Here is a 22,841-nt window from a genome sequence, read left to right as displayed (position 1 = left end):
GGGTTTCTGTTTCCTCATCTGCTAAAATGGGGATAGTAACCTGAATCTCTCAGAGCTGTTGTGCGCATTAGAGGAAATCATGTATACAAAGCACTCAGCAGAATGCTTAGCACAAAGTAATTGCTCAGTAAGTGTGGGTTTTCATTACTGTCATTAACGTTATTGCCACTTTTATTCTTCCTCTCCATGACTCCTTGAAATGTGTTTTGATCATACAACATCCATCTTGAGCTGCACTATTTTTAACTTTTTTCTTGCAGTATGGAAACTAATAGTGACAACTTACTTGAGCTTCTGTACTTTGCAATTTGGATCTTTTAAGCCTTCACAGAGCAATTTCAAAGCTGAAGCTTCCAGTTTTGTTTCACTAAATTCCAGCTCAGTGAGCCACTGATTGGTGCTGAGAACAGCTGCTAGCGCACCACAAGAAGCAGGAGAGATAAGGCATCGGTACAACCTTCAGAGAACAGAAGAATGACCTCATTACCTTATTCATGCTCTCCCCCAAAACAAAAGAAATTGACAAAAAAATTACATGAACACAGACAACAAATTCTCCTGCTCAGTTACCTCAATGTCTGTAAGATACAGTTTGGCTGTTTTAATCCTTCACACAGAAGCTTCATTCCGGAATCTTCCAGGGTATTCTTCACAAATTCCAAATCTGTCAGATATTGGTTGGTTTCAAATACTAAGGCGAGGTCTCTGCCATAAGAAGCTGTGAGGTGGCAGAAAATCAGTCTGTGTGGAGAAAAAGGCATTTCAGAGAAGAAAATAGAACTCTCTTTAAAGGTACCCATTTGTCCCTTACTGATGTAATGAATTATTTAAATTCATTCAATAATTAATTTATCAGATGCTTACCACTGTGCTAGATGCTGAAACCACAGAAATAATTAAGATCCAGACCCTGCCCTCAAGGAATGCCCAGTTAATGGGGAAAAAATTAGAAAATCATAGATTATAATACAGTGTGAAAAGTAGTGCAAGTGGTATGCACAAGATATCATGGGGACACAGAAAGGTGGCACAATTCAGCCTGGCTTGAGGTGGGGTTTAGAGGATCAAGAAATATTTGTAAGAAGAACCACTACTTGAGTGTTGTTCTGAAAGGGTGATAAAAATTGAACAGGACTTAGATGGATGAGGAGAATGGGAGTGGGGAGAGCAGGAGGCGCTGAGGGACAATCCACTCATGCAGCAGCCTGAGTGAAAGCCAGGAGGCAAGAGATGGGATGCTTCATCTGAGAAACTGCCAATTATTTGCTATGGCCTACTTTAAAACACTGGAAGATATATATCAGACTGCTAACAATGGTTATCTTCCAGGTTGAAGGGAAGGGTTGGATTACAGGGAGACATTTACTTTCTAGATATTTAGAAATTGCTTACAGTGATCAGAAGTTATCAGGAAAAAAATCTTAAAAATCTGAAAAACATAATACATGTTTACTATAAATAATTTTTACAATAGAGAAAAATATAAAGAATAAAGTTTTTTAGGGCTTCTCTGGTGGTGCAGTGGTTGGGAGTCCGCCTGCCGATGCAGGGGACATGGGTTTGTGCCCCGGTCCGGGAGGATCCCACATGCCGCGGAGTGGCTTGGCCCATGAGCCATGGCCGCTGAGCCTGCGTGTCTGGAGCCTGTGCTCCGCAACGGGAGAGGCCACAACAGTGAGAGGCCCGCGTACCGCAAAAAAAAAAAAAAAAAGAATAAAGTTTTTTTGAGAAAGTTCTGTATTTCTACCACCCAAAGATAACCACTGAAGATTTTTAATGCATGCATACATATAGCATCATATGTTCTCTGTAAGAAGTGAAATCACAGAAAGATTTTAAAAGACGAAAACTTTTTCCCAACTTCCCCTCCAACTCCACCCCCCAGAGGTCCCCAGCGTTGAGAGTCTGATGTGTATGCTCCCACTCCTTTCTCCAAGATCATAGAAACATATGCAAACACACACACAGGATTTGTACATTTTACAAAACTAGGACCACAGAAAACATTACTACTTTACATGCGCTTTGCCATTCAGTCCTCATCTTAGGCCCATAGATAAAAACTGAAATTTAATTATAGCACAAGGTCATACAGTAAGTGGCAAAGTAGTACTCAACCTGAGGGCTGTCTGGTTTATCCTCTAGGCCTGGAAAAACCATTAGAAGTTTAAAGAGACATGGTCAGATCCCTCTGATGCCAGGGTAGGGCAGGAAACAAACCTGGGGTCAGAGGGCTGCAGTGGTCCAGGGAATAAATTGCCTGGGGGGCGGGGAAGGGCTGGAGGCAGAGAAATTCAAGACACGTTTTTGGGAGGGATATGGCCAGGATTTATTACCACTTAGGGTGATGGGGATGAGGCTGTACTCTGCCTCCACCTTCTTCCTCCACAGGGTAGTGGAGGCCACTGAGGAATGGGGGCTGTTTCCGGTTCTAGAATATTCCACCTGTAGGAAGGGCAGGCCCACCGAGTGGGACAAACCATTATGGTGGTGGGGGGGGGTGTTTGAGACTTTTTGTACTTGATTACAAGCGCTTCACGTTCTTGGTTCTGAATCTTTTCTGACCACTCCTGTTTCTTCCGGCCTGCAAAGACTTTCAACAGCGTAGAGGGTTCCCTTACGTCGGTGGAGGGGGGCGGGAATCTTCCTCACGCACCCCACCCACCCCCACTGTTTCTGGAAGTTGGAACAGTCCCAAGGCGACCGTGTGGAGTGGTAACAAGAGGCTTTCTTTGTTAAGTCAGAGCCCTCGGGGAGAAAAAGAGAGCGAGCAGTGCCCTCTCTTTAAACGTGGTAGGCCCGTGTGTTCGGCGTGCACCTGCACTAGCCAGGAGGTGAGGCTTGGCAGGAGGTGTCCTGGGGCAGAGCTCTTTATGGGGTGGGGGGGGGGGAGGCAAGCGGAGATGAGGAGACCGAGGGGGAGGGGAGGGGACAACTGGTTGATTCATCCCCGCAGGGCCAGCCAAGCCCCAAAGGCCCTCAGCTATCATGGCCTTGAAACTCGAGGACCCTGGTAACGGGTTCCGGCATGGCAAGGTGGTGGCCTTCATCAACGAGAGCATGGCCAGGCACGAAAAAGGCTCTGCATTCTATCTTGAGAATATATCCTTGTCCTGGGCGGCGGTGGAGGACAAGCTCCAGGCCATACTGGAAGATCATCAGGTGTCCAGCGAGGCCAAAGAGGCCTGTGTCTGGGGCAGCCTGGCCCTGGGCATGCGCTTCTTCCACAGGCAGAGCCACTTACACTGGTACAGGGTGGAGTGGCTGTACTACCTCGCCAAACTGCACAAGTCGGTGGCGCGGGCCTTGGTCTCAGACATGAAGTTGCTCAAGGCACAGCAGGACGTGGAGCGCAAGGAGACGGCCTCCCTGCTGCAGCAAGCCCATGCCAGGCTGGCGGAGGTGCAGAAAGAGCGGGACCTCCTGAGGTGGAAGCTGTTGCAGGCAGTAAGATTACTCTGACTTGGTCCCTGGCCCGTCCCGGGACCCGCCCCCAGTCCCGTTTGCCGCTCCCACGCGTCCCCCCACCCCCCCCAGTCCCGTTCGCCGCTCCGCCACCCCACCCCCACCCCCGCCCCCAGAACAGGTCTCAGATCTGCTCACTTCTCTCCAGGAGTCGGTTGCAAAGGGACCAGGCCTGGCCACTGCCAGTGGGACGGGGCAGAAAGAGCAGGTGAGGAGGAAGAAGAAGCAGAGGCCACTGCTCCTACTGCAGCCACTTCTGGAGCCACAGGAGGAGGAGGAAGACAGAAGGACGTGGAAGGGTCAGAAGCTGCCGAGGGAGCAGAGGAGCTGCGTGGAGACCTTATGCAGCTTCTCGGAGTTGGGAACCAGAAAATTTACACCTCTGGTGGGCAGAGGGAGGGAGAGCTCAGGTCCATGGACACAGCCACGCTTTATTTACCTGGGATAGCGAAGTCCAGGCGCACAGTCTCACAGGACTGTCTCACAGGACAGTCTCCTGTCCAGCTCCCTGCCTCATTCCCATCCTCACACTCATGCCCCTTATTCCCCTTCCCAGACGCACCCACGTCCTCCCCACCAGCAGCACCGTTCACAGCAGGAGCTCCATCTCAGACGTCTCCCTGCTGGGGGCCCTCTGATTCTAGCTTGTGGTCTGATGTGGGGGGCCAGGGAATGGGCCCTCAAGAACCACAAAGAGACGGGAGGGACTCTGATCGCCACCAGCAGGGGAGACCTCCAGTACTTCAAAGGCCAGGGGAGAAAACTTGCTTCCACTGTGGGAGGGGAATCTGGCTATAAAACCCTTGAATTCAGAAATGTGAAACAGAATAGAAACGTACCCTGATGGGAAATCAATTTTCAGAGGGAGGGGGAGGGGTGGGGGAGGGCTTGGGAAGAGTGGAAGGAAAGGGTGGGTGAATGGGGCAAGGGAGCTGCGAGAGAGATGGGGAAATGGGGTGGAAGGTAGGGTATGGGGTGGTGGCCGGGGAAGTTGTAGATTGAGGGCTTACGGAGAGAGAGACCTAGAAAGACAGACGTGTTCTGATGACCGTCTTTGTGTTCCAGAGCACTAGTACTCGACACCCCAGAACTACTGCCGCTTCTGTGTGTGTCTCTCCCCAACTCTAGCATCTGGTGGACCTGGGCAGACAGTATATAACACCCTTGTCTCTGCTTCCCCCCCCCACCCCTGAAACTAGACTGTAGATGACTGGAGCACGAGTGGACATTTGACCCATCCTGAGCCAAACAGATCCTCACACTAGAGAATCTGAACAGAGGGGCAGAGTTCATAGCCAGGATGGTGTCGGGCAATGAAGCAGTGGGTCACTGGGAGTCGGGGGCAAGGTCGGGGTCATGGACACCGAGGCCACAGCTGAGGCCTGGCCTTGGCTGTGGGGGAACAGAACCGTGTGCTCTACAAAGGCCCAGTGCCCTTTAGAGAATCACAGTCTGAGGCCCCAGGGAGCAGAGAGGCAGAGAAGCAGAGAGGAGTTGATCCCGTGACCCCAGATGTGCAGAGTGGCAGCCCGACCACTTTTCACTTCCTGCAGTTGTGCTGAGTGAAAATCCACTTTACACAAATCCTTTTTTCTTTAAGCTAACTTCACAGGGTTCTTGGTCTGGGCAACCAGATTATTGCCAAGCCAGAAATTTACACCAGAAGAGCAGTTGCAAATCACAAACCGTCAAAGAAAATGTTGGAACTGGCAGGGGAGGTGCATCAGGGAGTGATGGGTAGTGGGGATTCCTGCATCCCAAGTCTCCAGGAATGAACTGGACAGGAAGCTCATTCATGTTCTGAGTGAGTTATATCATGAGAAACAGGCCTGGGGTTAACCCCGGGCTTACAACAGGGCCACCTCTAAAGGAATCCTTCAGGGCTGCACACAGAGGACGCCAGCACCAGCTGCAGACGAAGACTACTATCGTTCAGCCCCATGACAGGAGAAGCCTCCCCAGTCTCCAGTGGGGAAGCAGGAGTGGTGGGGGTATGGGGTGGGGAGGGGTACGAGGCAGTGGGATGGAGGGCTTTTATGTCTTTATATACTTTGGTGTTGTGTAAAGTAAAATAAATGCTCACAAAAATACAAAAAATAAAAGTAAGTGAATTTGGTGAGTTTGGAATTCGGGTGAGTTTGGAAAGGCTACCTCTTCCTCTGGGGCAGAAGGGAAGGAAAGCAGACACCGCTGTGTGTGGTGAGGAGGTGGGAGGGAAACCAAGCAGGCTCCTGTCTGTGTGTGTATGATGTGGACAGACAAGCAGACAAGTCACCTGAGAGTGAGCGAGGACCTAAGGTCCAGGTGGGGGGTGGGGGCTTCAGAGCATTGGCGCTTGGTGGAATAATTGCAGAGGAGGATAGGGGTGGGGAATGGAGGGAGAGAAAAGGAAACCAAGGGGAAAGACAATGGGAGTCTGGAAGGAAAAGGCAGGGGAGTGGGGTAGGGCCAGGACGGGCATCAGACACAAACTCTTGGATTTTACAGTCTGACACCCACTTGCTACAGCAAAAACAGCACATACAAAAGGAGAAGAGGCAGGAGGGGTTGGCAGGGATCGCTGCCTGACTCCCTACCCCTTCTAGGCTTGTAGCGTATCTTTTCATCAGCTGGGAGTGTAATTTCTAGCAACCTAGTCTTTACCTGCAAATACCTAAGAGTTTAAAGCAAAGTTCAACTTACTTCAGGTCTTTGACTTTACAGTATGGGTTACGCAGTGCTTGGCAGAGCAAGTGTAGTGGAGAGACTGGCAAATTACGCAGCTGGAAGGGCCTAAAAGAGATGAGAAAGCAAAAATAAAATGATTAACAAAATTTTAAGTAAAAGGCTTATTTTGGCTTCTGTTGCCATCTTAGTGCTAATTTACAAAAACCTTAGGAGGTATTACCCCATTTTTCAGATAAGGAAATTAAGGCACAAAAAGGTAATTTGCCCAAGGTCACAGAGGAACAGAATGAAGGTCAGTACTCAGGTCTGTCTGACTCCAAAGCCAAAGCCATGGTACTGTATGCCAGGCACCAAGGTAAACACTTTACACACAGAATTTATCTTATCTGGTGCTTAATCCAATGACAGGTATTGTAATCACCATTTTGCAGATGCTTAGAGAGGTCAAGTGACTTGCCCAAGCTATCTGTACACTGTAACTGATTCTTGGTTGTCAGTACTAATAGAAGAATTAACTACAATAATTGAGAACTAGGAAAGTTCAAAACGGTTGACCTTTGAACAATATGGGGGTTAGGGGTACCAACACCCCCACAGCTGAAAATCCACATAAAACTTCACAGTGAGCCCTCCCTATCCCTCCATATCGGAGGTTCTGCATCTGAGGATTCAACCAACCTCAATCCTATAGTACTGTAGTACACATTTATTGAAAAAAATCCCCATGTAAGTGGACTTGCGCAGTTCAAATCTTTGTTGTTCAAGGATCAACTGCAGTGAACTCTCACTTAGTCAACACACTTGGGAAAAGTGGGTGTTTTTGTGGGGGTTAAACTTTGAAAAGAATTTAAGCCTTCTGATGAAAGCAATGGGGTTGAAGGATGGGGACTCCATCTAAGGCTGATTTTCTGGAAACCCAAAATGAGCTAGAAGCCCCTTTGTGTTTCCATCAGTGCTTAAAATCTCTCAAATGTATACTGTCCATTATTTTACTTTATAATATACAGTTGGATTGAAGCTGTCATGAATTCATGAAGACACTGTAGCCAAAGTGCTTCGTAATTCCAAGTCCATGTAACTTCTCATACCCCTTCCCCTCTGGTCCCAAAGTCTTGCTGCACCTCTCTTCCCCTCCTCACTTTCCACAAACATACCTATGCCATGTTCAATTCCACCTCTATGCTACTGCCCACTGAGGAACTAACAATTACCAGAGAAAAGACTTGGGTTAACTCACTTCCCAAGTTGAGCCTTCTGCCCACTCCTGTCTCCTTCTCAAGGTCCCCTACCCCTCACCTGGCCCCACAACTAAATGAGAGGCACTGTCGATATTAACCTGAGTACAGAGAACAGACTTATGACCAGTGGCATTTTCCAGACAATGCAGGTATAAGTCTCCTTGGCTGCTTTAGTAAGTCAGTAGAGCTGTATTTTGTAGTATACAGAGTACATACTGTGTAAGTGGTTTACCTAAACCTCTTTGAACTCCAGCTCTCAACTCTCCATGTAGGTGTAAGTCTAGAAGAAAGAACCCAGGCTTTATAGCAATATACACAGGAGTGCAGCTATGTCCCTTACCAACCTGGAGCTCTTTGAGGCCTCAGTGATGAAGTATATGTAGAGAAGAGTGAGGACAAATTGAACATTAAATTTACAACTTTTTCCAGAATAGTCATCAGCACCAAAATAGCAGAGTCTTCAATGATAATCTTAATGATTTATATGCTCATAACTTTTTATAATTATAAAGCACCTTCACAGAGAGACAGTGAAGACTAATGGACACACACACTCACATACACACACTTACAGTGGCTAACACAGTGCCTAGCACATAGTTAAGTTCTCACAAATGTTAGCTTTCCCTCAGTGTCTACCTTGGCCAGTGCTTAATATGTAATAGATACTCAATAAATCCTCATTGTGTTGATTGACATACAATATGGAAAGCAGAGATAATTCAATTTATTTATTGAAAGTGCTAGAAATGATTATGTGCCTGAATACTTGAAATAAACAAGAAGGCCTATCATTTCTGTAGGCCAAAACACTGGTGAAAAGACATTAGTATACTCACTGATTAAGTGTCAAGGTTGGTGGCATGAATGCTGAAGCTTGATCTTCCTCCTCAAATCCAAGTAGATGCTGACACTTCAGAGACACTGACAGGTGACTATGACTGCTTTTTACACAGAATGACATAGCCAGAATGTCCATTTTTGTATAGGTAGGTTGAAGCAGTATAATTGACCCTAAATCATCAATTATCCTTTTTGCATATTCTTCTTCCTGAATCTCATACAAACAGTGAAACAAGTCCACTGGCTCAATCTGTAACCTAGAAGATTTATCCTTTATTTCTTTCTCAGTCCACTTCAATAACTCCTCTCTAAGTCCTGGAGAGACTTTTCTCCCAAAAGTAGTTTCCACAGACTTTCCCTTTCCTTTATGTAAGAGGCCAAATAAGAACTGTATTGTTAATGATGAAAATCCTTTCCCATATTGCTGGAATATTTCTTGCCACGTTTTCCCCACTTGATCAAAAAACATCCAGCTGCTGTCATTCTTCAGGGCATAGAACACAGCAGTCAGGAACTCTTGGAAACTGAAGTGAAGGAAAGTATAGACACTGACACCTCCTTCAACTTTTTTCAAAAAGTGATTGAGAAAAGTGCAGTTGGTATCATACACTCCTATCCCATGTCTTCTGAGGTCACTGATTTCAAACAGGACCTGCTGGTTCTGCAGTCCCTCTGCAGCCAAAGAGCAAAGGCCCCACAGGCAACTCTGTCCCTTCCACACCGAGATGCCTGTAAGGGTTTTGAGGCACTTGGAAAAGTAGAACAGATACACATCAGTCATGGTTTGAAGTGATCTCATAAGAGTCCTGTCACCATCTCCCTGTGACTGCAGGACACTGCAGATCATCCAGGAGATGATGGGAAGAGAAGACATAATGTCAAGGCCTTCATTTTCTCGCAGACCATAAAAAACTCTCATTGCAGCATTAGCACCTGAAAACTGACTCAAGAAATATGCTCTCTTTTCAGCATCTGTAAACCACAGGATCTCTGCCTGGGTAGCTTGTTTTAACAGAGAGTGAAGCTTCTTCATGGTTGTAGGCCGGGCAGTTATCAGGAGGGAGGATTCAGGAAACAGTTTTTTCCTCACAAAACTACATAAGAGGGTCTCTACTGGCTTCCTCTCCAGGGGATTGGCACTAAGATCCTCTTCCTGGTCACCTACAGGGTACTGAAGCTCAGGAAATCCATCAAGAATGAACAGAAGCTTCTCTGGATATACAAGAATAACATCCAGGATTGGTCCGTCAATATCTTGAAAAGTGTTAGTGATCAGGTCAGCAGCGCTAAGGTTAGCAAAACGGCTTATTTCTCTGCAGTTTACATAGATGAGATAGTCAAATCTGCCTGGAGTAACCATTCCTGCTGCCCAGTCAAACATGAACTTATGCACCACAGCTGTTTTCCCAATCCCAGCACATCCCTGAAGCACCACAGTTTGGGATAAGCTGGAGCCCTCTTCATCAGGATCAAATATATGTTCCATCTCAATAAAATTATTTTGTTGAGGAATTCCGCATGGTGGCTTTTCTGATATACAGTGTTCTTTTACAACAAGCAGTCGTGACTCTATATGCTTGCCATGGTGATAACATTTGTCAACTCCTTTTTTTAGGTATTTTTCTTTCAGATGTTTTCTAAATACTTTCCTGTAATCTAATGGGGTGACACCAAGAGTCAGTAATCACAGAATACTAGACAACAATACAAACAACAACTATAACTAATACTACCATCACCGCCATCTGTACTCAGATGTTTCAAAGCCTCCTCAAACTTCATGCATCTGAGCTCTTGATTTCTATTCCACTGCCCAACCCCCCCAAAAAACCCCTCCTCAGGGCTCAGAAAAATGTTGGGATTCATTATTTCTTTTTTTCCCCTTGAATCCTCCACATCCATTTAGCAAGGCCTATCATTTATATCTCCAAAATAAGCCTCCAATCCATTTATTTGCCACTACAACCTCAAATACCACCCAATACAAGGCACTATCAACTCTTTCCTGGACTGCTGAAACAGCCTCCTACTCATTTATACTCTTGCCATCTATGGCTCCTCTCCACACAGGCAGCCAACGTGATCTTCTAAAAATATCAATTACATCACGTCACTGCCATGGCCCAAAACTTTTCAAGAGCTTTTCATTGCACTTGATATCAAATCCAAAATCCTTACCTCATCCTACAAGGTCTGCTACGATCTGGGCCCTATCTACCTTCACTCCCCAGCCTTCTATATCACTCTCCTTCTCAGTCCCTATACTAAAGCCACACTGGCTTACCTTTAGTTCCTCACAAATGCCATGTTCTTTCCCACTTCCAGGCGTTTCCACCAGCTATTATCTCTGCCTGGAACACACTTCTTCCTGCTCTTCCCATGGAGATCCCCTTCTCATCCTTCAGACCTTAAACATTACTTCCTAGAAGAAGACTTCCCTGACCATCCAGTTTAAAGCAGATCCTCTCTACTATACCCTCTCCCAGGACCCTGTTTTCCCTTTACAGCACTTAGCACAATTTACAATTGTCTTGTTTATTTTTTTGATTATCTGTCTTTCTCACTAATCTACATGAAAACAGGGACCTTGTCTGTCTTTTTCATCATAGTACTCTAAGTACCTAGCTGGTGCCTGGAACATGGTAGACACTCAATATTTATTGAAAATGGCTATAAATGCTTGCTTTTGAATGAAAAAAAGCCATTTATTATGCCTATTCTGTGTCAGATACTGTACTAGGCCCTTTACATACATTTAAAAAAATTTAATCATCATAATAATCCCATGAAGTAGGTATTATCCAGATTTTATAGTTGAGGAAACTGAAAACTTATAACCAGGGTTATACGTTCATGGGTGTGCAATCTGTGCTTAGGCCTCGTGCTCAGAGCATCCATACTTGGTGTAATGCTCTGCTGTTCCTATCTTGAAATTCTTAATAATTTTTGAACAAGGAATCCTGTCTTTTCATTTTGCACCATACCCCATAAATATGTAGCCAGTCCTGCTTATAGCATTGGGTAACTTGTCCAAGGTTCAACAGCTAGTAAATGGCAGAGACTTCAATGAAGACTCAGGTTTGTCTGAAGCCATGGCCTATATGCTTAAATACTATATTACATAGTTTTTCACTTTCTGCAACTAGAAAAAATAATCCAAGGAGTCAGTTATCAAATTCAAACTTCTGTTAAGTGAATATCTAAGCTAGTATTTTCCAAATAAGTTTCTTGTGTAACATTTTTGCAAGATATTAATAGGAGAGCTGTGAAAAAGGTGTCCAGTGGTCAAATAAGGTAAGGGAAATGCACTTTCTATCCCATTTTAGAGTTTCTCAATACATATTAGCATATGAAAGGCTCTGAGCGAATCAACAGTTAAAAAAAAAACAGACTGTTTAACTTTGTTTAATCCAGTATTTTCTGGACTTAAATGACTACAGAACCCTTTATTAAAAGCAAAATTATTAATTCCTGGAGAATAGTATTCTGTAGAATTCAGGTTGGGGAATGCTGATCTAGATAAGTGTTTGCAAACTTTTTCTGTGAAGTTCCATAAATAGATTAGGCTTTTAGGTCTCTGCTGCAATTACAGGCATGCCTTGGAGATATTGTGGGTTTAGTTCCAGACCACTGCAATAAAGCGAATATTGCAATAAAGCAAGTCACACAAACTTTTTGGTTTCCTAGTGCATATAAAAGTTACACTTACACTAACTGTACTGTAGTCTATTAGGTGTGCAATAGCATTTTATCTAAAAAACAATGTACACACCTTAATTAAAAAGTTCTTTAGTGCAAAAAAATGCTAATCATCATCTGGCAACACAGGGTTGCCACAAATCTTCAATTTGTAAAGAACCATAATATCTGTGAAGTACAATAAAATGAAGCGCAATAAAACAAGGTATACCTTTACTCAACTCTGCCATATTAGCGTGAAAGCAGCCCTAGACAATATGTAAATGAATGGGCATGGGTGGTTCCAGTAAAAGTTTATTTACAAAAACAGGCAGCTGGCTGGATTTGGCTCACTAGCTGTAATTTGTTGACCTCAACCTAGATCATTCCAGAAGCAGACTGGTCTATTGTCTCCATAAAGTCCTGTATATCTGGTGCTTGACTACCATCATCAGAGGTCCTCCTAGTATTTGAATATCTATTCTAAGTGATATAAAAGTCCTATTTGTTATGACAGTTTGGGACTTCATGAATATTACCAAAAAAACCATTGATTGTTGCTCAGTGAATATGGGGGGAAAAATGGGAGAGGAGTGGGGATGAGTGGGGTTCATGGGAGACACTATTCCCAAAACAGAAAAAGAGTAAGTCAGAAAAGACATCTACCTGTAAGCTCCTTCCATGAAAATGAAGCCAGAGAACTTGAAGCAGCTGTGGGAGGAAGAGCTGGGGTTAAGAGTATCGCAAATACACCTTTGTACCAAAACATGAAATACACAGAAATTTAGTCACACTATTACAGCCATTCATGCTGTTCCCCAAACAGAAATAAAACAAAGCAAGCAAGCCACCTCACATCTATTCTAACTTACCAAAAAGGTATTTCATAGCTAATGTCCAACATAAAGTAAACCTAAGAAATTCCCGCACAAATATATTTAGGGTGTAAACATTTATATTTATATGATAAATAAGGAAAATTTTAGGCATGAATTTAAAGGGGAATTCATTATTTTAAGTGACTGTTTCTGGTATTTTTTTTTCCTTTGAACGTTAGCTTATTGCTTCTGTTGGAGCTTCTGTTGAGCCTAATTTGTTAATGAGAAAGAATAAGACATTGCTGATGTTAGTTCGACAGAAATATACAATGATCTACATTCAAATGCACACACACACACACACACACACACACATCCCTTCACATTCCTATAGGTTTTTAGTACTTGCACACCTTTATAGGCAAGAGTGAGACATAGTTGGGAGCTGTGACTAGGTGGATGGGAGGAAGCAGAGTATGGAGAGACAGATATTAGAATGCCACAGAAATGGGCAGCAAGTGAGTGGTCTGTTGAAGATAACCAGTTTCTATTCCCCATAACTAAACATTCCTTGGAGTTCAGGAATCAGCCACATGGGGAAGGACTCCAGAAATCTTCACTCTTTACTCTTTTGTGCTGTTTCCTGTGAAAATCTGTGGTTACAGTAAAGGAAGAGACTTAAGAGTCTTTTAGGATTATAGATGCTTTGGGGACTATGGAAAACATTATAAACACCAGATGCCTCTTCACAAAAATTGTGGAGAGATTATTAATGGGTAAATTCTGTATCCATGTAATACCTTAGTATACATATACCTATACACATACAACACAATTTTAAAGATTCAGAAAAATCCCACAGTCCATGAGGAGAAGTAGGGGAAAGAGAATGAACAAGATTACCTAGATTACACCCTTTTTTACCTCATTCAGTTACTCACCTTTCTGTTCAGACAATAAGCTCCAGGTGCAAGCAGGTTCCATATCTTTTCGTTTCTTTTGACTGTTCATCCTGGCAAATCAAGAAGACTGTAACCCAAAACAGAAATGATGACTTTAATGCCTGGTGGAAGCCCAGAGTAAAAAATTAACTCAAGAAAGACTACTCAAAGCATCACAGAGCTGGGGAAGAAAGAAGGCCTAGTAACCAAGTAGAGAGCTAGCGTGGGACTAGGAGATCACAGGAAGATAGACCAAAATCAACAGTCTTCAGCTTGAAGAGAAAAAAAAACTAAAGAGTATAGAATATCCACAGACTTTTGAAGAGTACAAATACGGGAAATGTCAAATTGAGCTCTAAAATGCGTTATTAAGGGAAGGATAGGATTTAGGCAGTATACCTCTAATGTTTGTGGCCAAGATAAGAAAGAATGACTGTGTCCTTCTACAACACAGTCAATTTGGTACCACTGGTAAAGGGAGAATTCTAAGATCACAGATTAGAATACTGTGGTATAAGAGAAACAGTTTAGAGAGTCAGGAGATCCAAGCCCTAGTTCCATTTCTATAACTATCTACCTATGGACCTTGAGTAAGATTCTTCTACTTTCTGAATCTGTTTTATTATTTTCAAAATGGTGGAGAGAATGTTAGCCCAGGTTTCTTTCCAGGTTGAACATTGTAAGATCAGTGGTCCTAAGTCCCAGTTGCACATTAGAATTACCTTCACACCACCTTCCAGAATTTGTTTTCTTTGTTGCAATATTACTTATCAATTTCTAACACACTTGATTATTTTCTTATGAGTTAGGTTTATTATTCACTTTCAGTATTTCCCCTTAAATTGAATTATTGGCCCCAATTCTCAGCCCTTGCCATGAACTTGGCAGGTCCACACCAAAGAAGTGGAACTTATTTTCCCACCTCTTATCTTTTTTTTTCCCACCTCTTATCTTTGAGCTCAGCTTTGAAACTTGCTCTGGGTAATGGAATGTACACAGATGTGACTCAAGTAGGGCCCTGATATATGCTTGCACAGTTGTACATGCTCCCTCTTGTGATTCTGCCACTGGCATGAGATGAGCCATGAGAGAAACAAGCCCCAGGTAGTCCACTCATCCAAGGATGAGAAATACATGCAGTAGAACCACCCCAGTTTACTCACAGTCCTTCAGCAAGAAAAACAGAGTCACCCCAGCCCGAATCAGAGTTGCCCAACAGAACCCTGCCTAATCAGCTGAGTCCCAGCTGGCCTCCAGATCGGTGAGAATAAGTGCTTAATAAATTCTTAACTTTTCATGCCACTGAGATTTCGTGCTTGTTGTTACGTATTGTTGTGGCAATAGCTAACTAATACATCTTGCTAGAGAGTACATGCCTAGAAAGTGTTTGACATAGAGAAGACATTCATTAAATGTTCATTGAATAAACTGAATAAATGAATAAAATCTTAAAAATAATACAGTGCCTAGTCTGCATTCCTGATTAATTAAATCAGAATCTTTGATGATGAGGTTTGGCATCAACTTTTTCTTAAGTTCCCAAGGTGATTCAAATACACAGCCAGGGAAAAGAGCCACTGTTCTAAGAATTAGTTTTTTTGATAGAGTGTATTGGTGAAACACACAGGCTTTGGAATCAAACAGATGTGTTCAGGCCCTGACTCTACCACTTACTTACTATGTGACAACCACGGAATTAACATCTCTAAGCCTCAGATTCCTCAACTATTAAATAGGGATAACTACAGTTTATAACAACAGTTGATCACAACCTTTCTTAAAAGGTTATTATGAGGATTAAATGAAGTATGCATATGAAGTATTCAGTACACTACATGGTACATAGTAAGGGCTCAATAATCCTAAACTATAGCTAATGTTGGCATTGCTGTATCATTTGATAGAGAGTAAAAATGTCTGAACTCAGATAGACCTTACTTAAATTCCATTTCCACTGCTTTCTAGCCAGATGACTTCGAGTAAAGTTACTTAAACTCCTGAGACTACAGTAACCCATCTGTAAAATATGGTGATAATAATAACTATTTCATTATTTTGTTGTGAGGATTAAATAAGATGACACACATAAAACTCTTAGCAGAGGACCAAGTGCAATATAAATAATGTCTATGTAGATCGTCCACCCATTTTTTGACTGGGTTGTTTTTTTGATATTGCATTGCAGCATTATTTCTAATAGCCAAGATATGGAAGGAACCTAAGTTTCCATTGATATATATATATATATATATATATATATATATATATATAACGGAACATTACTCAGCCATGAAATCTTGCCATTTGCAACAACATGGATGGACCTAGAGTGTATTATACTAAGCAAAATAAGTCAGACAGATAAAGACAAATACCACATAATTTCACTTATATGTGTAATCTAAAAAACAAAATGAATTAACAAGCATAATTAAACAGAAACAGAGTCATAGATATAGAGAAGAAACAGGTGGTAGCAAGATTGGAGGAGACTGGGGGAGGAGAGAAATAAGTGAGGGAGATCAAGAGGTACAAACTTTCAGTTACAAAGTAAATGAGTCACAGTATGGGGAATATACTCAATAATTATGTAATATCTTTGTATGGTAACAGATGACAACTAGACTTACGATGACATTTTGAAATGTATAGGAATATTGAATCACTATGTTGTGTACCAGAAACTAACATAGTGTTGTAGGTTAATTATACTTCCAAAACAAACAAAGAAACAAACTCCTAGAAAAAGAAATCAGATTTGTGACCACCAGAGGTGGGGGGGGGGGAATTAGGTGAAGGTAGTCAAAAGGTACAAACTTCCAGTTATAAGATAAATTAAGTACTATGGATTTAATATACAGCATGATGAAGATAATTAACACTGCTGTATAAAAGCTGTTAAGAGAGTAAATCCTAAGAGTTCTCATCACCAGGAAAAAATATTTTTTCTATTTCTTTAATGTTGTACCTATATGAGACGACATAATGATTTCATGATGTATGTAAGTCATATCACTATGCTGTACATCTTAAACTTACACAGTGCTGTATGTCAATTATATCTCGAAAAAACTAGAAAAAAAAAGAAATTGAAAAGAAAAAGAAATTATACCAGAGAGTTAGTTACAGTCAACAGACCTTTAGGGAACTATGGGGGTATTTTATAACTGGTTATTAGACCCAGTTAGAGTAAAAGGCTGTGAGATGGCCCAAATTCCACGATGGGAAAGTAGTATCCATTGTACTAGGAGTTCCACTAGAATATATGGAATCATTAAGCAAAGTACCAAAAGGTGCCCTCTTCAAGAAGAGAAATCAAAGTAAGTAATTGAGTCTCCTCCAAGCAGCTGAATTACAAAATGGTAAAATGGTGCTTCTTCCTCTGGGCTAGGGGAGCACCAAGCTAGGGAACACAGGTTAGAGAGCAGGGTATGGGCTAATTTCACTCCCCCTTCACACCCTTGGCTGTGTGCCTTTTCAGTCAACAAACTGTACAACTTTTCATGGTGACTCGACATGGTATGCATGCTGCCAAAAACAGGAGAAAGAAATGCTACAAATCTCACCTCCAGGCCTAAAATGAGACTCTGGATTTTTTTATTGAGATATGATTCACATATCATAAAATTCACCCTTTTACAGTGTACAACTCATTGCTTTGTAGTATACTCACAAAGTTTTGCAACCATCACCACTATCCAATTCCAGAACATTTTCATCACCCCAAAACGAAATGCTGTACTCATTAAGCAGACACTCCACGTTCTCCCCCCACCCCAGCCCCTGGCAACCACAATTCTACTTTATGTCTCTAAGGATTTGCCTATTCTGGACATTTCATATAAATGGAATCATACAATACGTGTCCTTTTGTGTCTGGCTTCTTTTCTTACCATAATGTTTTCAAGATTCATCCATGTTGTAGCATGTATCAGTTCTTCATTCCCTTTTATAACTGAATAAGAATCTATTTCACATCCACTGGAATGGCTGTAATTTAAAATATGAAAAATGGCAAGAATGTGGAAAAATCAGAACACTCATACATTGCCAGTGGGAATATAAAATGGTGCAGTCACTATGGAAAAGTTCAGCAGCTCCTCAATAAGTTAAACACAGGATTACCATGTGACCCAGCAATTTTACTCCTAGGTATATACCCAAAACAATTGAAAACAGGTATTTAAACAAAAATTTGTACAAAAATAGTCACAGCATCACTATACTAAATAGCAAAAAAGGTGGGAACAACCCCAATGTCCACCAACTGATGAATTGAATGAACAAAATGTGGTATACTTACAGTGGAGTACTATCCAGCCATAAAGGAACAAGGTACTGAAGCATGCTATAACATGGATGAGCCTTGAAAACATTATGCTACATGAAGGAAGCCAGACACGAAATTCCATTTATATGAAATGTACGTAACAGACAAATCCATAGAGAAAGAAAGTAGATTAGTGGTTGCCAGGGGTTCGGGGAAAAGGGGAAGTGGTAGTGACTGCTAATGGTTATGGGATTCTGTTTGAGGTGTTAGAAACATTCTGGAATTAAATAGTGGTGATGGTTACACAGCATTGTGAATATACTGAAAATAACTAAATTGTATACTTTAAAAGGATGGGTATTATGGTATGTGAATAAAATCAATCAGATCAATTTAATAAAAGCTATAAACTAAACTTGTGGTAATCATTTTGCAATATATACATGTATCAAGTCATTATGTTGTACACCTAAAACCAAAACAGTATTATATGTTAATTATAACTCAATTAAAAAATAGAAAAAATCAACTGTAAAAGTAGGAAAAAATCAATGAAAAATGCAATTATAGAAGAAAATGAGAAAGTGGAAACAACCCAAATGTCCATCAGTGGATGAATGGATAAACAAAATGTGGTCTAGACATACAAAACATTATTCAGCCTTTAAAGGAAAGAAAATTCTGAAACATGCTACATGGATTAAATTTGAAAACATTACGCAAAGTGAAATAAGCCAGGCACAAAATAAAAAATATTATATGATTCTAATTATATGAAGTACATAGAATAGCCAAATTCATAGAGTCAGAAACTATAACAGTGGTTACCAGGGTCTGGGGGCAGAGGGTAATGGGGAGTTATTGTTTAATGGGTACAGAGTTTCACTTTGGGAAGATGAAAAAATGTTGGAGGTGGCTAGTGGTGATGCTTGGATAACAATGTAAAGTACTTAATGCCACTGAATTGTACACATAAAAGTGACTAAAGTGAGCTCTACCCACAGCCTGTCCCTCCCATCAGGAAACTTGCACAAGCCTCTTAAATAGCCACATCCACCAGAGGGCAGACAGCAGAAGCAAGAAGAACTACAATCCTGCAGCCTGTGGAACAAAAACTACATTCACAGAAAGATAGACAAGATGAAAAGGCAGAGGGCTATGTACCAGATGAAGGAACAAGATAAAACCCCAGGAAAACAACTAAATGAAGTGGAGATAGGCAACCTCCAGAAAAAGAATTCAGAATAACGATAGTGAAGATGATCCAGGACCTTGGAAAAAGAATGGAGGCAAAGATCGAGAAAATGCAAGAAATGTTTAACAAAGACTTAGAAGAATTAAAGAACAAACAGAGATGAACAATACAATAACTGAAATGAAAACTACACTAGAAGGAATCAATAGCAGAATAACTGATGCAGAAGAACGGATAAGTAACCTGGAAGACAGAATGGAGGAATTCACTGCTGCAGAACAGAATAAAGAAAAAACAATAAAAAGAAATGAAGACAGCGTAAGAGACCTCTGGGACAACATTAAACGCAACAACATTCGCATTATAGAGGTCCCAGAAGGAGAAGAGAGAGAGAAAGAACCTGAGAAAATATTTGAAGAGGTTAGAGTAGAAAACTTCCCTAACATGGGAAAGGAAATAGCCACCTAAGCCCAGGAAGCGCAGAGAGTCCCATACAGAATAAACCCAAGGAGAAACACGCTGAGACACAAAGTAATCAAATTGGCAAAAATTAAAGACAAAGAAAAATTATTGTAAGCAGCAAGGGAATAATGACAAATAACATACAAGGGAACTCCCATAAGGTTAACAGCTGATTTCTCAGCAGAAACTCTACAAGCCAGAAGGGAGTAGCATGATATACCTAAAATGCTGAAAGGGAAGAACCCACAACCAAGATTACTCTATCCAGCAAGGATCTCATTCAGATTCAATGGAGAAATCAAAAGCTTTACAGACAAGCAAAAGCTAACAGAATTCAGCACCACCAAACCAGCTCTACAACAAATGCTAAAGGAACTTCTCTAAGTGAGACACACAAGAGAAAAGGATCTACAAAAACAAACCCAAAACAATTAAGAAAACGTGAATGGATTATTTTATTTATTTATTTTTAACATCTTATTGCTTTACAATGGTGTGTTAGTTTCTGCTTTATAACAAAGTGAATCAGTTATACACATACACATGTCCCCATATCTCTTGCGTCTCCCTCCCTCCCACCCTCCCTATCCCACCCCCCTAGGTGGTCACAAAGCACTGAGCTGATCTCGCTGTGCTATGCGGCTGCTTCCCACTAGCTACCTGTTTTACGTTTCGTAGTGCATATATGTCCATATGTCCATGCCTCTCTCTCACTTTGTCACAACTCACCCTTCCCCCCCCATATCCTCAAGTCCATTCTCTAGTATGTCTGTGTCTTTATTCCCATCTTGCCCTTAGAGAGACAAGATCCAGCCTCATCCAACACAACACAGGCACTAGTCCCCTCCACCAGGAAGCCTACACAACCCACTGAACCAACCTTAGCCACCGGGGACAGACATCAAAAACAACGGGAACTACGAAGCTGCAGCCTGCAAAAAGGAGACCCCAAACACAGTAAGATAAGCAAAATAAGAAGACAAAACAAAAAAAAAACACAGCAGATGAAGGAGCAAGACAAAAACGCACCAGACCTAACAAATGAGGAGGAAATAGGCAGTCTACCTGAAAAAGAATTCAGAATAATGATAGTAAAGATGATACAAAATCTTGGAAATAGAATAGACAAAATGCAAGAAACATTTAACAAGGACCTAGAAGAACTAAAGATGAAACAAACAACGATGAACAACACAATAAATGAAATTAAAAATACCCTGGATGGAATCAATAGCAAAATAACTGAGGCAGAAGAACGGATAAGTGACCTGGAAGATAAAATAGTGGAAATAACTACTGCAGAGCAGAATAAAGAAAACAGAATGAAAAGAACTGAGAACAGTCTCAGAGACCTCTGGGACGACATTAAACGCACCAACATTTGAATTATAGGGGTTCCAGAAGAAGAAGAGAAAAAGAAGGGGACTGAGAAAATATTTGAAGAGACTATAGTTGAAAACTTCCCTAATATGGGAAAGGAAATAGTTAATCAAGTCCAGGAAGCACAGAGAGTCCCATACAGGATAAATCCAAGGAGAAATATGCCAAGACACATATTAATCATACTGTCAAAAATTAAATACAAAGAAAACATATTAAAAGCAGCAAGGGAAAAACAACAAATAACACACAAGGGAATCCCCATAAGGTTAACTGCTGATCTTTCAGCAGAAACTCTGCAAGCCAGAAGGGACTGGCAGGACATATTTAAAGTGATGAAGGAGAAAAACCTGCAACCAAGATTACTCTACCCAGCAAGGATCTCATTCAGGTTTGATGGCGAAATTAAAACCTTTACAGACAAGCAAAAACTGAGAGAGTTCAGCACCACCAAACCAGCTTTACAACAACTGCTAAAGGAACTTCTCTAGGAAAGAAACACAAGAGAAGGAAAAGACCTACAATAACGAACCCAAAACAATTTAGAAAATGGGAATAGGAACATACATATCGATAATTACCTTAAATGTAAATGGACTAAATGCTCGCACCAAAAGACACAGACTGGCTGAATGGATACAAAAACAAGACCCATATATATGCTGTCTACAAGAGACGCACTTCAGACCTAAGGACACATACAGACTGAAAGTGAGGGGATGGAAAAAGATATTCCATGCAAATGGAAATCAAAAGAAAGCTGGAGTAGCAATACTCATATCAGATAAAATAGACTTTAAAATAAAGAATGTTACAAGAGACAAGGAAGGACACTACATAATGATCAAGGGATCAATCCAAGAAGAAGATATAACAATTGTAAATATTTATGCACCCAACATAGGAGCACCTCAATACATAAGGCAAATACTAACAGCCATAAAAGGGGAAATCGACTGTAACACATTCATAGTAGGGGACTTTAACACCCCACTTTCACCAATGGACAGATCATCCCAAAAGAAAATAAATAAGGAAGCACAAGCTTTAAATGATACATTAAATAAGATGGACTTAATTGATATTTATAGGACATTCCATCCAAAACCAACAGAATACACATTTTTCTCAAGTGCTCATGGAACATTCTCCAGGATAGATCATATCTTGGGTCACAAATCAAGCCTTGGTAAATTTAAGAAAATTGAAATTGTATCAAGTATCTTTTCCGACCACAACACTATGAGACTAGATATCAATTACAGGAAAAGATCTGTAAAAACTACAAACACATGGAGGCTAAACAATACGCTACTTAATAACGAAGTGATCACTGAAGAAATCAAAGAATACCTAGAAACAAATGACAATGGAGACACGATGACCCAAAATCTATAGCATGCAGCAAAAGCAGTTCTAAGAGGGAAGTTTATAGCAATACAATCCTACCTTAAGAAAGAGGAAACATCTCAAATAAACAACCTAACCGTGCACCTAAAGCAATTAGAGAAAGAAGAACAAATAAACCCCAAAGTTAGCAGAAGGAAAGAAATCATAAAGATCAGATCAGAAATAAATGAAAAAGAAATGAAGGAAACTATATCAAAGATCAATAAAACTAAAAGCTGGTTCTTTGAGAAGATAAAATAGATAAACCATTAGCCAGACTCATCAAGAAAAGAAGGGAGAAGACTCAAATCAATAGAATTAGACATGAAAAAGGAAAAGTAAGAACTGACACTGCAGAAATACAAAAGATCATGAGAGATTACTACAAGCAACTCTAAGCCAATAAAATGGACAACCTGGAAGAAATGGACAAATTCTTAGAAATGCTCAACCTGCCAAGACTGAATCAGGAAGAAATAGAAAATATGAACAGAC

The 22,841-nt window shown here is 41.3% G+C and overlaps 1 protein-coding gene across 15 annotated transcripts in view; it reads right to left on the bottom strand.

The window, feature by feature from the left end:
• LOC113611021 (NACHT, LRR and PYD domains-containing protein 3) overlaps positions 1-22,841 on the bottom strand; it is a 38,513-nt gene that overhangs the window by 10,244 nt on the left and 5,428 nt on the right. For 8 of the 15 annotated variants that reach the window (XM_027089591.1, XM_027089586.1, XM_027089584.1 and 5 more), the window contains 6 exons: positions 13,651-13,738; positions 12,558-12,602; positions 8,210-9,869; positions 6,148-6,237; positions 571-741; positions 287-457 (listed from right to left, as the gene is read on the bottom strand). In XM_027089591.1, coding sequence (XP_026945392.1) covers positions 287-457; positions 571-741; positions 6,148-6,237; positions 8,210-9,869; positions 12,558-12,602; positions 13,651-13,720 — 2,207 coding nt within the window. In that variant the 5' untranslated portion in view covers positions 13,721-13,738. Of the gene's footprint in view, positions 1-286; positions 458-570; positions 742-6,147; positions 6,238-8,209; positions 9,870-12,557; positions 12,603-13,650; positions 13,739-20,457; positions 20,510-22,841 lie in introns of all 15 variants that reach the window. The other 7 variants (XM_027089593.1, XM_027089596.1, XM_027089594.1 and 4 more) reach the window with 2 other exon arrangements.

The sequence above is a fragment of the Aethalodelphis obliquidens genome, unplaced genomic scaffold, assembly GCF_003676395.1.
Source record: "Aethalodelphis obliquidens isolate GAN/ISIS:26980383/991018 unplaced genomic scaffold, ASM367639v1 scaffold66, whole genome shotgun sequence".
In the NCBI taxonomy this organism is placed as follows: domain Eukaryota; kingdom Metazoa; phylum Chordata; class Mammalia; order Artiodactyla; family Delphinidae; genus Aethalodelphis; species Aethalodelphis obliquidens.
Note: the sequence above shows the minus strand (reverse complement) of the source record. Positions and strands in the feature narration are given on the sequence as shown.